At 60.4% G+C, this 14,873-nt stretch overlaps 1 protein-coding gene across 2 annotated transcripts; it reads right to left on the bottom strand.

Moving 5' to 3' along the window:
• Nucleotides 1–3,765: 3,765 nt before the first annotated feature.
• On the bottom strand, nucleotides 3,766–8,495 carry GSDMD (gasdermin D). Of its 2 annotated transcripts, XM_079901922.1 has the most exons (11): nucleotides 8,389–8,495; nucleotides 7,089–7,348; nucleotides 6,713–6,905; nucleotides 5,879–6,047; nucleotides 5,661–5,763; nucleotides 5,366–5,419; nucleotides 5,005–5,076; nucleotides 4,705–4,880; nucleotides 4,421–4,562; nucleotides 4,252–4,325; nucleotides 3,766–4,121 (listed from the first exon to the last, which is right to left on the bottom strand). In XM_079901922.1, the coding sequence occupies exons 2-11, from the start codon at nucleotides 7,303–7,305 to the stop codon at nucleotides 3,882–3,884; spliced, it is 1,440 nt and encodes a 479-aa protein (XP_079758048.1). In that variant the 5' UTR covers nucleotides 7,306–7,348; nucleotides 8,389–8,495; the 3' UTR covers nucleotides 3,766–3,881. The 2 variants fall into 2 exon arrangements, with proteins under 2 accessions (XP_079758048.1, XP_079758047.1); XM_079901921.1 differs by having other exon boundaries at nucleotides 7,089–8,481.
• Nucleotides 8,496–14,873: the final 6,378 nt, after the last annotated feature.

Here is a 14,873-nt window from a genome sequence, read left to right on the forward strand (position 1 = left end):
GCCCGACTGGCCCGCCCCCCACCGCTCTGCGGCCAGTCTTAGCAGGGGCACATCTGCAGAAGAGGCCCCCCCTTGAGGGGCACCCTGGGCTCGGTGCTGGGCACCAATGGCTGCCCCCCGAGCCACGCAAGGCCTGTTGCACACAAAGACCCCTCTCCGGGAGCTCACCCCCCCAGACAGCCCTACGACCTAGAGGGGCACGCACCTTCTGACGGAGCACCATTTCGCCCTCAGCCTCTTGCCTCGTACACCCCTGAGTCCATCTGTCCCCCCTCAGCCCCCTGCCTGGATGACACCTGACCTCCCGGGCCGAGGCCTGGTGGGGGCCACTGTGAAGCTGACACAGCCCTGGGAGCCGGCGCCGTGATAGGCCGCCCTCTGCCTGGGCCCTCCCGGCCGCCCCAGCAGCCCATCACTCCTCGTCACGTGCTCCACTCCTGGCTGGCCATGTCCTGGCCTGAGGTTCTGAGGTTCCTGGCCAAGAAGCACTGATCTGTCCTCCTGTCCACACCCGCTGCCCCACAGCCTGGCCCCGTTCCTGCCCCTCCCCCGCACTTACCGTGTCAGACCCCACCTGGGCCTTCTCCGGAAGCTGTCCCCGACCTCCCCACTGGACAGCACGGACCCGAGATGACACCTGCGGGCTCAGGTGTGGGCTGCCAGCATTCGCACCCCACTAGGCTGAGCTGTCGCGCCGGCACCCCAGCACCCTGCTCAGGGGTGAATGGAGGCGTGACTGGACATGTGGGGAAGAGGGCCCTCAGGACGGCTCCGAGGCCGTGGCCCAATCCATCCAGACCCTGGACGGGCGGCTTCCTCCACCTGGAGTGCCCACCTTGAGGTGTCCTCTTGCCCTTTCAGGGCCCCCCCAATGCTGCCTCCTCCTCAGAGGAGGCCTCAACTCACACAGCCTCTTGGAGGCTGGGGTCCTGCCCATCCCTGTGGAAAGCGTTTAAAATAAACACACGGATCCTAGGGGTTCAGCGTCTGTCTGGGGCCTGGGTCTGGGCCAAGGCTGGGTTCTGAGGCGCTGGGCCTGGTCCGAGATCGGACTGGGGCTGAGATTACAAGGAAGACAGCACGTAGCCAGGAGTTTGGGTCGGCTCCGGGGTGGGCGGAAGGCCAGGCAGGTTCCACCCTGAGCTGAGAAGCTGTGCTTTGGGCCTACGCATGCCGAGCCAATGGGGCCGGGGCTCAGCAGGAAGGGGTTGGGGTCTCCTCGTAGGTCATTCCCAGGGCAGGGGAGGCTCGGGCCGAGGGCACTGGTCTGTGTGAAGCCAGGGGCATGGTTTGGGGTATTGGTTCGGCTTCTCCAAAGCAGATGCCCAAACTGGATTAAGCTACAAGAAATATATCGGGGTACACGCTGGAGAGGCCAGGAGGCTGTCAGACGCCCGTGAAGGAGAGGAGGACGGAAGGAAGGGAGGTTGGTGGGAATGTCCTCAGGGGGTTCTTCAGCCTGTCACCCATCAAGGAGGCTCCAGCTCCCAGGCCTGGGGGTCCCTCCTCAGCTTCCATGGCTGCAGGTGGGGCCCACGAGGAGCACCCTCACAGCCGCCCGACTTGGTCTGGGTCTGGGCCTGGGCTCAGCAGGAGCCTGGCGGACCTCAGTGGCAGCCCCCATGGGCAGAAGCAAGCCTGGCCCCCACTGCTTGCAGCCGAGGAGCCAGAAGCTGGGTGAGCATTGGATGCCCATTTCCCCCACCAGGCACACGCTTGTCCCACTGCAGAGCACAGCTGGGCAGGCTAGTGGCAACCCCCACAGTGACGCCCACTGGAAAGGAGAGCCCAGCCTCAGATGAGGGCTCGGGCAGGCAGCACCCCCCCTCTTCTCGCGACACCTCCGTGATGCCTGGGCTTCTTAGGCCTGGGAGCCCGTACTCCTCCCTGTAGCAGGCCAGTTGGAGTGCAGGCTTCTCTTGGATGATCAGTCTTGTGTGCAAGACTGCCTTGCCGTGGTCCCCTGCCCCATCGCTGGAAGCCCTGCTAGACTCCCTGCTTGCCAGGTGTTGGGTTCACTCAGAGCCTGTTGCTTTGTCCTGGGAGTGTAACCCTTCTCGGGGATTTCTCTGCTGGGATCCTCAGGGAGGCTCCAGGTGGATCAGTGCTGCCGTAGCCCTGCTCCCAGGCGAGCATCGCTGGCTGAGTGTCCAGGCTGTCCAGGCTCTTCCAGTCCCGTCCCCCTTGGTTTTGCCTTTCAAGTCCCCCTAATGCGGTTCCCAAAGGAGGGGCGTGGGCCCTGGTGAACACAAACAGGCTTGAGAGGTGTCCAGCTTCTCCTCTCCCTGTGTGAGGGGTAGATCTCTAGGGGTTTCTGTTTGCTTTTTTAAACATTGATTTAGGCTGCACCAGGTCTTAGTCCGGCGCTCGTGATCTTTGTCGCGGCACGTAGGACCTTTCAGCTGCGGCACGCACGCAGGATCTGGTTTCCCGACCAGGGATCGAACCCGGGCCCCCTGCATTGGGAGCACAGAGTCTTACCCACTGGGCCACCAGGGAGGTCCCTTCTAGCAGTTTCTGTACCAGGATCTGGGATGTTTGGGGAACCCTCTGGTTTTGTTTTTTTTTTTAATTATAAATTTATTTATTTTTGGCTGCATTGGGTCTTCGTTGCAGTGCGCGGGCTTCTCATGTGGTGGCTTCTCTTTGTTGTGGAGCAGGGGCTCTAGGCACGTGGGCTTCAGTAGTTGTGGCACGCGGGCTCAGTAGTTGTGGCTCGCGGGCTCTAGAGCGCAGGCTCAGTAGTTGTGGCGCACAGGTTTCGTTGCTCCGCGGCATGTGGGATCTTCCCAGACCAGGGCTCGAACCCGCGTCGCCTGCATTGGCAGGCGGATTCTTAACCACTGTGCCACCAGGGAAGACCCAAACACTCTGTTTTAATATTAATTTTACTGTTGGCCTCAATCCTGAGTTTTCTCGGGGGTTAATGTCCCAACCATGGCAGGGCCGATCATCCCTTCTCTTTAGCCAGTCCTGAGGCTGCAGGGCAGTGTGAGCCTGACAGGAGGGGAGCGCGGCTTCCCCCGCCTTCCGCCAAGCGGAGGATGGCAGACTGGCTCCCACGGGGAGAGGCGAATTTCTCCTGGCTGTTCAAGCTCCAAGATGAGAATAAGTCCATGGCTGAATCAGTTACTATCTCTCCTTGCACGTGGGGCCGTTCCACCCCCGCCCCCACGCCCCAGGGAGGCTCAGGCACCCTGGTCCAGGGAGGCTCTGAGCCCTGCCGAAGGCCCAGGGACTGCGACTCAGGGGCCCAGAGCCCTCCTCTCGGGAGACTCTTACCTTTGAGCTAATTAATTTGGATGAGACATACCCCAAAGGCCAGTTGCTCTGGTTCGGGTCACTTCCCTGGGGCCCCAGTGCAGCCCCAGGAGTGCAGATCTGTGTGCCTGTCAGTACACCTTTTCTCTGTCCTCTCTGCGCCCCGGAGGGCAAGGACAGCCCCGGCTCCCTGCATCAGTACGTTCTCAAGTTCCCTGAGGCAGACAGAGAACCATCCTGAGGGCTGGAATCGCCCCGTCCCGTTCTTTCCAGGCCAGCCGGCTGGGGGAGGGCGCCAGGAGCCCGGCCACGTGGCTGCTCACTCTGGAGTGATCCGGTGCAGCACAGGGAACGCCCCCTCAGCCCCACGGGAGAGATGCCTGCTCTCAGCCCCCAGGTCCCTCCCCATATGAGGCCCCATCCCCATCACTGCCCGACCCCTGACATAGGGCCCCTCGAAAGCTCAGTGAGCATTTTCCCTTTGTTCATCACATTTATTGTCTTTCCTCAACTCCCAGGCCTTGTGGGGAGCTGCCCACATGGCTGGGTGTGGCTCCTGGCAGCTGGGTGGGCTTGAGCTCTGCCCCGACTAGAGAGCTGCCCTGCGGGCAGGCTGCAGGCTAGCAGAGCCGGCTCAGCCTGAACAGCAGTGCAAGGCAGGCGTAAAGCGCGTTCGCACAGCCCTGGGCCTCCGGTTTCCAGCACACCTGGGGGGCGCCCACCTGTGGCTCAAGGCCACACTCCTCCAGCAGGACCCAGGTGGGTGCCTCTGAGCCCCAGCTGCTCCCCAGGAGCTCGTGCGGCAGGGACACGGCCCTGTGCTCCTGCCATGGGGTGCTCTGCTCCAAAAGGCTCTCCACCTGGCAGAACAGGGTGGGAGGTTGTCAGAGGGGCCCCCAGGATTCTGGCACCATCCACACCACCCCAGCCCAGATGCACTGGGTCCGCACCTCCGGCACAGCCCCTCCCCTACAAGCTGGGCCCACTCACCAGTTTGAACGCCCCTGACAGGGCCCCCATCTCCAGCACCTCAGCCAGCAGCACGTGCTGGGTTGCACTCAGCACTGGGGAGAGACCTTGGGTGAGAGGGGTTCTGGAAGGCCAGCTAGGGAAGCCCACATTCCTGCTCCCTGCCTGTCCCACCCCTGGAGCCCCTCACCAGCTAGAGCTTGCAGCAGGTAGAAGACGGGGCCGGCAAGTCTCTTTTCCAGCCTTCTGGAGGAAAACACCAGGCACTCGAGGACAGCACCCACCGGACCATCCCGAGACTCCAAAAGCCCGCCACGCAGGCCGTGCTCCAGCTGGGGGTGAGGGCGTGGGGCGGGTGGGTGAGCGCGGGGGCGGGGCGCAGGCACCAGCTCTGCCCGCCCCACCCCGCCCCAGCTCGCCCCCCACCCACCCACCACCCCTGCACGCCCCCCACGCCCCACCCAGCTCTCTCACCGACTCATCCAGGGCTTGCAGGGCGGCCTCGTCCCGCAGCACCTGCCCGAGGGCCCCCAGCAGCTGCCGACAAGGCTCCCTGGACAAGCCCTCCAGGCCCACGGCCCAAGCCTCCACTTCTGCCTGCAGGCCCTGGAAGCCTTCGGTGGTCGCCAACCGGTCCTCCATGGGCCCATCTGTGGGGACAGGGCTGCCATTGCCCAGGTACCCACGTGGCCCCGGGGAGCCCTGGTTATGGAGGGCAGACCACAGGGGGGCAGAAGGGGAGCCCACCAGGGGGGTGGCCAAGAAGGTACTGACCCGACAGGAACTTGAAGCGGAGAGAGAGAAATTTTGTGGAGGTGAGGCAGGAGGACCGCTGCAGCTGGCCACCTGCAATGTAGGAGGGCCTGTAGTCTGGACGAGGCAGGGCTGGTCAGCGCAGGGCTGGGTCCCCGAGCCAGAGAGGCCTGAGGCCTCCCCTCGGCCCTCACAGCCTGTCACCACCACCCCAGTACTGGCAGCCCGGGACAGGGAGCAAGGTCGAACCAGGCTGGTGTCAGCCTGTCACCGTGTCACCCGTGTGTGTGTGTGCGCGCGTGTGTGCGTCCCCCGGCTGTGCTGTGCTGGGCAGGAGAATGCCTCATCAGCTCATCCCATTGCCCAGGTCCACAGGCCTCACCTTTCTGCTGTGGCCTGAAGGTCGTCTGCTTCTTGTCCGGGAAGAAGAGGATGTCTGGCAGCCAGACGGGAGCAGAGGTGGGAAAGCAGGTTGGCGGGGCACTTGGCATCTCCCTCCCAAGCTGGGACCCCCTGTGCAGTACCCCCATTGTGCCCCAACCTCCCAAATGCCAGAGCAAGGGACCCTCGGCCACCCCGACCCAGATGCCCCCAGTGACCCCTGGGGGCTCTTTCAGGCCTCTCTGCCTCTCTGCCATGGAGTCTGGGCCCCAGAAGTCACCGTGATCCTGGCTCACCCCAGTCAGAGCCAATAACCAGCTGGGCCACCCGAAAGGCGAGGATGCTGCCCGCGGGGATGGTGACCATCTTGTTCTGGCTCAGGTGGCCCTCGCCTCTGCCCTGATAGATGGATATGGGCTCAGGACTGGGCTCTGGGTCGTGGGGCCAGACGTAACAGGGTGCTGGTGGCAGGGGTCTGCCCCACTCTGCCTCCCCAGCCCGAGCCCCCGCACACCTGCAAGCCCATGGCTCCCGGAAGTGCAAACTGGCCGGAGCCCTCCTGCTTTTGGGTCCGGGTGACTTCCACCTCCTGCTGTGTCTGCAGCACCTCGGTCACGACGAACACGTCATCCCCACGATTCCGCAGCTGCTGCAGGACTTTGTGCTCAGGCCGCCGCAAGCGCCTGTGGTGAGCAGACCAATGGGAAGCTCGCAGCGGTGCACCCTGCGCTCCCCTCCCCCTGCCACGGGGCGGGCTTCCGTTCCCTGGACCTCGGCCTTTGTGGCCATAGGGGTTGGGGGCAGTGACACGACCGAGGAGACCGAGAGCTCTGTGGATGCCCAGGCACGGGATACCCATCATTCCCTCCCTGGTGCTCCCGACAATGTTTGTGAGTGGGTGGGGTGCAGGAAGAAAAGACAAGGTCCAGTGGGGACGGGTGGACACCTGAAGACCTCTGGAGGGGCCCACCCTGTTGGCCGGTTGCTCACCTGGCTGCTCTCTCCCTCCACTCCCTGCCGCTCCCAGGGTTCAAATCTCATGTCTCCGCTCTGAGCTAATGGTCCTTCTCCCCAGGGTCCCTGTGTCTGCTCCACCCCAGCAGCCCAGCCCCCTCGCAGTGGGACTTGGTCTGACCCCTGACCCTAGGGCCCTGCCTGGCCGCCCTGGCCCGCAGGATGCAGGCCCCCAGGACCTCTGCAGCCTCCTTCCCTGCCCACTGGTCCCAGCATGCCCCTGCCTCTGGGACTTCCCTCAGCCTGGCAGAGACCCCCTGTGACTCCTGCTGCCCCGAGGTCCTGACCCAGAGGCTGCCCAGTTTCAGCAGGGCCCCGCCACCCCAGGGCTCACCTCTCTCGATGCATGGCTTCCCAGGTGTTGGGCGCCACTCGCAGCGTGCACACGATCATCGAGGCGCTGGAGCTGCCGGACACCGCGGCCCCGCCTGACAGCTTCCCCTGTCCTGGGGCCGCCAGCTCCACGCTGCCCTGCATCTTCCCATCCATAGCATCGTGGAAATGGAAGGTGTTGCCACACTCCACAGCTGGAGCAAGACCAGAGCTGAGGCCCATCCCACCATCCGCCGCCTTTCCCCCCGGGCGGAGGGGCCTCTGAAAAGTGCCTGCCCTCTGGAAGCAGGAGCCCAGAGGCCCAGAGCAGGTGGCAGCGGGCCTGCCCCCTCCTCCCCCGACCCGACCCATGGCTCTGACAGTGCCAAGTGGGGTACCTGGCTCTGGGGCGTCGGGCTCCAGGATGTCCCTGATGGACAGGTTGACACGTGTGTAGCGGTGTTTCCAGAACCGTGAACTCGAGGACTTCCTGCCCAAAAGGCAGTAGAGCTGGAAGCTGGTGGAGCTCTGCAGGCTGTCCACAGGGGTGAGCTCCCCACCGTGGTCCAGCTCCTGGACCACGCTCCTGACCACCCTTGCAAAGGCCGATGCCATGCTCCTGAGGAGGGCAGCTGGGTCAGGCCTTGCACCCGCAGGGCTGGAAGAGGGCGGGCGGCAGAGGGGGAAGGTAGGTGCCTGGACGTCTCCAGTGATGGGGAGCTCTTTCCCTCCAAAGCAGTCCTGCTTGGCTAGTCCTGGGATGCTCTGACTGGCAGAAGGCGCTTGCTGACTATCACCCAACACAAAGACAAGCAGAAGCACACCCGGGCATCCACTAGTCCATCTTTCCAAGGGGCCATGAGCACCTCCAGGGTGGGGCGTCATTCACAGCCCTCAGTGGGACTCAGGCCACGCACACCAGCTGTTCTGTGATCAGAGTGCCCACATGGAGCCCGAGAAAGCCCTGGGACTCAGCGCTTGGGGCGGGGGGGGCAGCCCTGGCCACCCACCAAGGCCTCTTGTCCCTTTGTCACTTCAACAAGGCTTAGGGCTGCTCACGAAAAGCAGCCACTGAGGAAGGGCAGGGCAAGGCTGGGGCCTTGGAGTGACCCCGAGCCACTGCTCTGTCTGCTGTAGCAGCGCCCCCCGCTGGCTGAGGTGTTCAGAGGGCGGGGGAAGAATCAGAAGCCATCACTTCCTGGGCAGTTGGTGCAAAGGCCCACAGCAAGGCCCAGCCAAAGTGTCCCCAGCTCCTAGACGTGTCCTCCAGGGCTTTCTCTGCGCCCAAAGCTCCGTGAGCCACTAGTCTGTCTTCAGGGGTCAGAAGCCAATGTGGGCCTGACTCAGGACCCAGGACATCTGGGCTCCAGGCACGGGGGCCAGCCCTTAGGAAGCCTCTGAGCTTCAGGGATGGTCTGAAGTCTGAGAGTGGCCCAAGGAGCACCTAGAGGGCCTACCTGGAGTTAAGCCCAAACCAGCCGGGCTGGGGAGGGCACCCCCTTCCCAGAGGCCTGGGGCTTCCCCAAACCTGTCTGGGATTGCGAGTCCTTGGGGGGCTTGGGGAAGCCGCAGAAGGGTGCCCGGACCAGGTCTCCACCCAGAGGAGCTGGCCTCCCCCCACCCAGCACTAGGGAGAGCACCCCCCTGGAACCAGGGCAGGCAGTGGGGTGCGGCGCGCAGGGGCGGGGAGCAGCTCACCGTGACCGTGACTGCTGCGTGCCTGCGCCCACAGAGCTGAAGCCAGGCCGCTCTGCTGGCTGGGGTCGGAGGGCTCTGCCCCGGAGCTGCCAAGCTAGCACACAACCCAAAGCTTCCCAGATCCAAAAGTGAAACCTCGGCCGGCCTGCAGCAGCCACAGCCCGGAAACCCCCGTGAGCCCGCCCCCGCAGCCCCAGCCTGGCGAGGGTGGGGGAGGGTCAGGGTGCGCCAGCTCGTGCCCCACCCGCTGCTGCCTCCAACTGCTGGGCACTAACTGCTGGGCGCTTCTTCAGTCCTTCTCTCTGGAGACTCTGGGCCACGGCAAAGGGTCTGAAGAGACATTTCCTCAAAGAAAATGTATTGCTACAAATGGCCAACAAGCGCACAAAAAGATGCTCACGCCATTTGCTGTCAGGGAACTGCAGATCAAACTGCAGAAGATGCTGCTTCACACCCCATAGATAACTGTATAGAAGAGAAGTAACGAGTGTTGGGGAAGATGGGGGAAATTGGAGCCTCACACACTACTGGGAATGTAAATGGATGCAAAAGAGTCTGGCAGTTCCTCAAAAAGTTAAACAGAGAATTACCATTAGATCTCATTCATTCCACTGCTAGGTGTGTGTTCAAGAGAAGTGAAAACATATGTTCACGCAAAAACCGGCACATGGATGTTCCCACAACATTATTGTTAACAGGCAAAACTCAGAAGCACCGCAAAATGTCCGTCTGTGGAAGCACAGACAATGTGGTCAGTGCACACGATGGAAGACACAGGATGGTGTGGTGCTCAGCCATACAAAGGAATGAAGTTGTGACTCACGGCACAACGTAGACGGACCTCAAGACATTATGCCAAGTGAGAGAAGGCAGACGTGAAAGACAATAGCTCATGGGATTCATGTATGCAAATTGTTTAGAACAGGCGAACCGTAGGGACAGAAAGCAGCTTAGTAGTTGCCAGGTGCTGCGGGGAGGGGGATGGGGAGTGACACAGCCTCTTTTGGGGAGTGGAAATGTTCTCAACGCTGAATACGCTAAAAGCCCCAGAGTTTCACACTTTTAATGGGTGAATTGTATGGTATGTGAATTGTATCTCAATAAAGCTGTTACTTTGAAAAGCTGAAGCCAGGCCTGTCTCAGGTTCTCAACACCCTTACTCTCTTGGGCTGCTTGCGGATCATGTCCAGTGCAAGGCAGCCAGGAGCCCCATGCCCCCTTTTCTCCACCGCTCCACCGCCACATCCTGCCTCTGGGCCCTGTGACACTCTGGAGCCCGCACCAGGGCCCCTGCCAGTTGGCTGGCCTGAGACTCACCCCGAAGGCTCCGCCACATGCACTGATTCGAGCCATGAGTGCTTATCAGCACCTGGCGCCACGTGCTCCTGCAGATGAGGGCTCTGGCCGTGAACGGGACAAGGGCCCCTCCAGGTAGAGCCGCTGGCAGCGGCCCGATGCCAGTGCAGGGAAAGTGACTTCCTGGGGGGGTGTTTTGGAATGTTGCAATGACCCGGGGCTGAATGAAGCATGGACAGGGCATCGCTGCAGCAACTCCTCGTTCACATGTTCAGTTCTCTGGCAATAACCTAAACAAGAGGCACTGGGCTTGGTGAGTGGTTGTGTCCCTAGGCTCCTGAGGGCAGAGTCAGCCTGAGATGACAGGAAGTGAGTCCACTGGGGAGAAAAAGCAGAAGGAAGGTGGCTGGGGCTGGCCCTGCACCCCCTCCCCCTCCCCATTTGGAGGCCTGGGGAGCACTCGGACATTTCCAGGGCCAGGAAGTCTGGGGCAACCTCTCGTCTTCCTCACAGCCACTCTGTGTTATGGGGGTGGGTGAGGCCTCCCTGCGCAACGTCTGGGCAGACCCTGGGGGTCCAGAGCCAGCTAGGACACCGTGCCCTGGGGGGAGAACCGTGACCAGGGATGGGAGCCTGGGAGGGGGCTTCTGGCTGTGTGCGGGGAAGGGTTAGCACCTCTGGGAGAGTTCTAAGGAAGAGGAAGCCCACCGCAATCCGATGCCTCCACCCACCCGGTGAGGGGCAGGGCTGGCCAGGCACTGCTGGGAACTGGGCAGTGGAGGCCACAGCCTCTACCCTGGAAGGGCCGAGCCCCTGGGAGGAACAAGGACAGAAGATAACCAGGACAGCCCTTTGGAGGCAGCGGTTGGGATACCTCAGAGGACATGGCAGAGTGGGCTTAGGGAGAGGAGGCCTGAGGGTGTCCACTGTCCTCCAGGCAGGGACAGTGGAGGCCAGGACCGCATGAGACGGGGCTAGGGGGTAGTCGGCCCGAGGAACCCACCCAGCCCCGGCCATCGGGCATCAGGGACGGCCAGGGTCCAGGGAGGGGTAGGGGGAGCTTTGGGCCTCGGGCTCATCTGGGTCTGCGATGTGGGTGGTGCAGCTCAGGGGGCTGGCTCCACCCTGTGCCCGCCTCCCAGTGACACTTTGGGGGTTCCCAGGGTGCCGGAAGTCGGCGCCCAGGATGTCGGCAGCCGCCGCCCGCGCTGCCGCGCCCCCAGGAGCCCGCGCGGGCAAGAGGCGCCCCGGAGGGCCCCGTGTGCCCGAGAGCCGCTTGGCCGGGAGTGAACGAACGCGGAGCGAGGGGCCGAGAGGCTGCCAGACGCACTGAAGTCCCAGGAGTCCTTTCCTTTGGGAGTTGAGTCCCCCCGGGGCTTCCCTCCCGCTCGCCGCCCCCGCCCCCCCTTGCTGGCCCGGACCCTCGGCGGCGGCTCGGACCGCCGGTCAGCAGGGCCTGTCCAGCAGGCGCTCAATCAACGCTCGGCGGATCGCTGGGCGACGGGGCGGCCCCAGAGCAAGGCGGTCTCGGATCCAGGGGCGCCCCGGGAGTCAGGAGGGGCATAGGCCTCAGGAAGGGGCGGCAGAACTGGGTGGGGGAGAGGCAGGCGAGGAAACTACTCCCCGCAGGTCAGGATCAGCGGAGGCTCACGGTGCGTCCTGGGGGCCGGCGCGGGTGACTAGCGGTTCTCTTCGCCCACGCCCCGCCTCCAGCCGCCCCTCCCCCGCGCGGCCCTCCTGTCTTGTTTCCTTTTGGTCCTCGGTCCGGAGGCCTGCGGCATCCTGCCTGGCTCGGCACTTTCTGCTGACAGGGGTCGGGGGCGCGGCTCAGAACCCTGCCCCACTCCAACTGGTCCTCTGCAGAGGGAAGCGGCTCTTGTTTCCGACGCTCTGAGCCTCACTTCACTTTGCCCCAGCTGCAGGGGGCTCTTACTGCTGGGATCCAGGCATTGCTGGGCTGGGGGGGGGGGGGGTGTGTCTCTTCCACCTAGTTAGGCTTGCCCAGTACTAGGGCATGTGGGAAATTGTGGAGGTGAGATTCACACCATCCATCCACCGTGGTCCCTGAGAGCCTCGTGGAAATGCTGCCATCTAGGAAACAGTAGATTAATCAACTTTTCTCCCAAGAGGATCTGGTTCTGAGGCTCATGCTTTGCCGTGAGGGTGGGGGGTCAAGTGGGGGATTGGAGGCTGGGATGAAGGAGGGACCCACAGAGCCCTCAATGGTAGTTCTCTTCTACACTCACTTCCTGCCTCTCTCCCTCTGGGATAAAAGGCAAGGAGGTATCCATGGGGTAGCGGTCCCAGCCAGCCAAGCACCTGTTCCCACGTGAGGGCTCGGTGAGTCAGGGTGCCTGACTCCCATCGCATGCAGACCTCCTGGAGGGAAGGAGATGGCAGGAGGGGGACATTCCCCAAGGGAGGTGCAGGCTGGGTTGGTGGAGGGGGGACGCAGATACTTTTGCAGGCCACAGAACAAGGAGACAGGTAACAAGCTCAGGAAGGATTTGACATTTTGTGCTCGCGCCCTGGTAAAAGTGCATTCGGTACAGCTGCATTGCTTTCCTACTCTCCCACCCCCTTCAGAGAGGCTGGTGCCTGGGGTAGCCTTATGTGGTGGGGCTGGAGAGAAGGGGGGTGTGCAAGGCCAAGGGCAGATGTGGGTGGGGTGGCCGGGGGAACAGCGTGCGGCTCAGGAAGGCTGCTTGGGCTAGGGTGGTGAAAAGAGCAGGAAGCTGGGTGTGGGAGAAGGGAGGAGAGCAGAGGGAGGTGAGGGGTGGCGGTGGGAGACAACTCCCCTGTGAGGGGAGAGAGGGAGAAGTCCATGGAAATGGCCTTCCAGCAACAGGTATGTCTGTTCCTCAGCACTTGTTTGCTGAATGCCAGTAATGGAGTCCTTTTTATGGCCCCAGACCTGCACCTGGGCAGCCCTATGGGAAGGTCCACTGCGGGGAAGAGAGAGGATTGGCAGAGAAGAGATCACTCGGAGAGTGGGCAGCCAGCAAGAAGAGACCACTGGAGGAGAGAGATGGCCTGGAAGTAGTCGGCCCAGGACGCGCAGGAGTCTGGGGAGGGTGAGGCTACCCTGTGATTTGGGATGGGAGATTGACCCCCTTTGTGTTGGTCTCCTCATCCTTAAGTTGGAAACGACAGGGTTGTTGTGAAGACTCAATGCATTAATGTGTGTTAACACTAGAATGGGGCCTAGGGGCTTTCTTGCTGGTCCACTGGTTAAGAATCTGCCTTCCAATGCAGGGGACGCGGGTTCGATCCCTGATCAGGGAACTAAGATCCCACATGCCGCCGCGCAACTAAACCCATGTGCTGCAACTAGAGACAAGCCTGCAACAAAGAGCCTGCGCAGCCCAAATAAATAAATAAGTAAACAAACAAACACAGACCTGTGCTTTAAAAAAAAAAAGGGGGGGGGCCTGGCACACTGTAATGGGCTATAAACATGCTCAATATTTTTGTTCCATGTAAAGAACTCAGCACCTGACTTTAAAATTTTTAATTTTTATTGACGTATAGTTGATCTATAATGTTCTATTAGTTTTTGGTATACAGCAAAGTGATTCAGTTATACATGCATATGTATTTTCATATTCCTTCCCATTATGGTTTTTTACAGGATATTGAATACAGTTCCCTGTGCTGTACAGTAAGACCTTGCTATCTATTTTATATACAGTAGTTTGTATCTGCTAATCCCAAACTCCTAATTTATCCCTCCCCATCCCTTTCCCCCCAGCACCTGATATTTTTGTTCATAAGGCCTTGCACGTGTTTCATTATCTCTTTTGGGGGGATCCTGAAAAGTGAAATTCCTCACACGGTATTCAGGGTCTTGGCACGTGTTGCAAATTGTCCTTCAGAAAGGCTGTGCCAACATCCAAAAAGTGAACAGTGGAGTCTCTTGCCCTCGCCCCGAACACTGAAGGCAGGCTGCTTTAATCGGTGCCAGCTTGATGGGCATCAGAGTTTTAAGTGTAACTGTCAAGGTCAGTTTTAAGGAGTTAATCGTGACAGCACTTACATCCCACTTACACTTTCACAACTCCAGGAGACAAACCCACAAACCTTGCCTCCTCTCAGCAAGTGGCTGGGCTCTCCGCTCCACCACCCCAGGACTGAAGTCCAGGAGCAGAGAGCTTGTCGGGCACAGAAGACAAGTTCAGCGCTAGACCCATGAATCTGTCAGTGTGTGCTAATAAGTCACCCCAAAACCTAGTGACACAAACACCCCCTGGTTTGCTCATAATCACGTGAGGTGCCCTAAATTATGACATTTAGGCTCATCTCTGCTCCACATGGTATCACCTGGCTTCATCGATTCTGTGGCTAGCTGGCAACCACTGGCCTCATTGTTTGGCAGACGGCTGGCTGTCAAGAGGGTCAGCGGTATTAACTAGGCATGTGTTGTCCATCCTCCATCAGGCCAGCCCTGGCTCATTCATAAGGTGATGGCTGCAGGATTCTCAAGAGAAGCAAGACAGGGCAAGTCCAAAGAAGTGCTTTTCAAGATCCCTGGTGGGAAATTCCGTCATTCCACGAGAACTCCCCTACCCTGCCCTCAGAGTTCGGCCAAGGCCTAAGGGTCTTACACAGTGTTCAGCTGGTGGGGCACGACCTGTGGCTCACCCCATCTCGCAGCCTGAGTGCAGGGGCCATTCTATTGTCTGGTCTTCCTAGCCTGGGGCCGCCTCCGCCAAAGAAATCCCAGGGTGCCCACTGCTGCATGTTGAGTGGAGTAACATTGACTCCCTAAGGTGGGTTCAGGTACTGACCTAAGAGGCTGTGGGCTGCATCCTCACCTGCAGGAGACAGAGCACGTGGCCCCTTGAATCATTGGTGGCATATGTTTTACCTCTACGTATGTTATAAACCCACAATACGTTTTTATTATTTTTGCTGTATCTATTTGTCTTTTAGAGAAAATAAGAAATGAGAATTTAAAAAAATTACTAACATATTTCCCGTTTCCTGTCCTCTTTCTTCATGTAGCTCTGTCTCCATATTGTATCATTTCCCTTCAGCTCGAAGAATTTCCTTTAACATTTCCTATTTTTCAGGTCTGTGCAGACACATTCTGTCCACTTTTTTTTTATTGTGGTAAATATATAAAAATTGTTATATAATCATTTTAAAGTGTCCACTTCAGTGGCATTAAGTACATTCACAATGTTGTG

The sequence above is a fragment of the Stenella coeruleoalba genome (assembly GCF_951394435.1).
Source record: "Stenella coeruleoalba genome assembly, chromosome: 17".
Taxonomy (NCBI): Eukaryota; Metazoa; Chordata; class Mammalia; order Artiodactyla; family Delphinidae; genus Stenella; species Stenella coeruleoalba.

What these genes read in the sequence shown, in the direction of transcription:
- GSDMD (XM_079901921.1), bottom strand. Translation starts at nt 7,575, where the DNA reads ATGACGCCCCACCCTGGAGGTGCTCATGGCCCCTTGGAAAGATGGACT. An exon ending in GGTTATTGGCTCTGACTGGG is followed by an intron (nt 5,420 to 5,660) that starts GTGAGCCAGGAT and finishes TCTGGCTGCCAG; the next exon opens with ACATCCTCTTCTTCCCGGAC. An exon ending in CTTCAGGCCACAGCAGAAAG is followed by an intron (nt 5,077 to 5,365) that starts GTGAGGCCTGTG and finishes CCTACATTGCAG; the next exon opens with GTGGCCAGCTGCAGCGGTCC.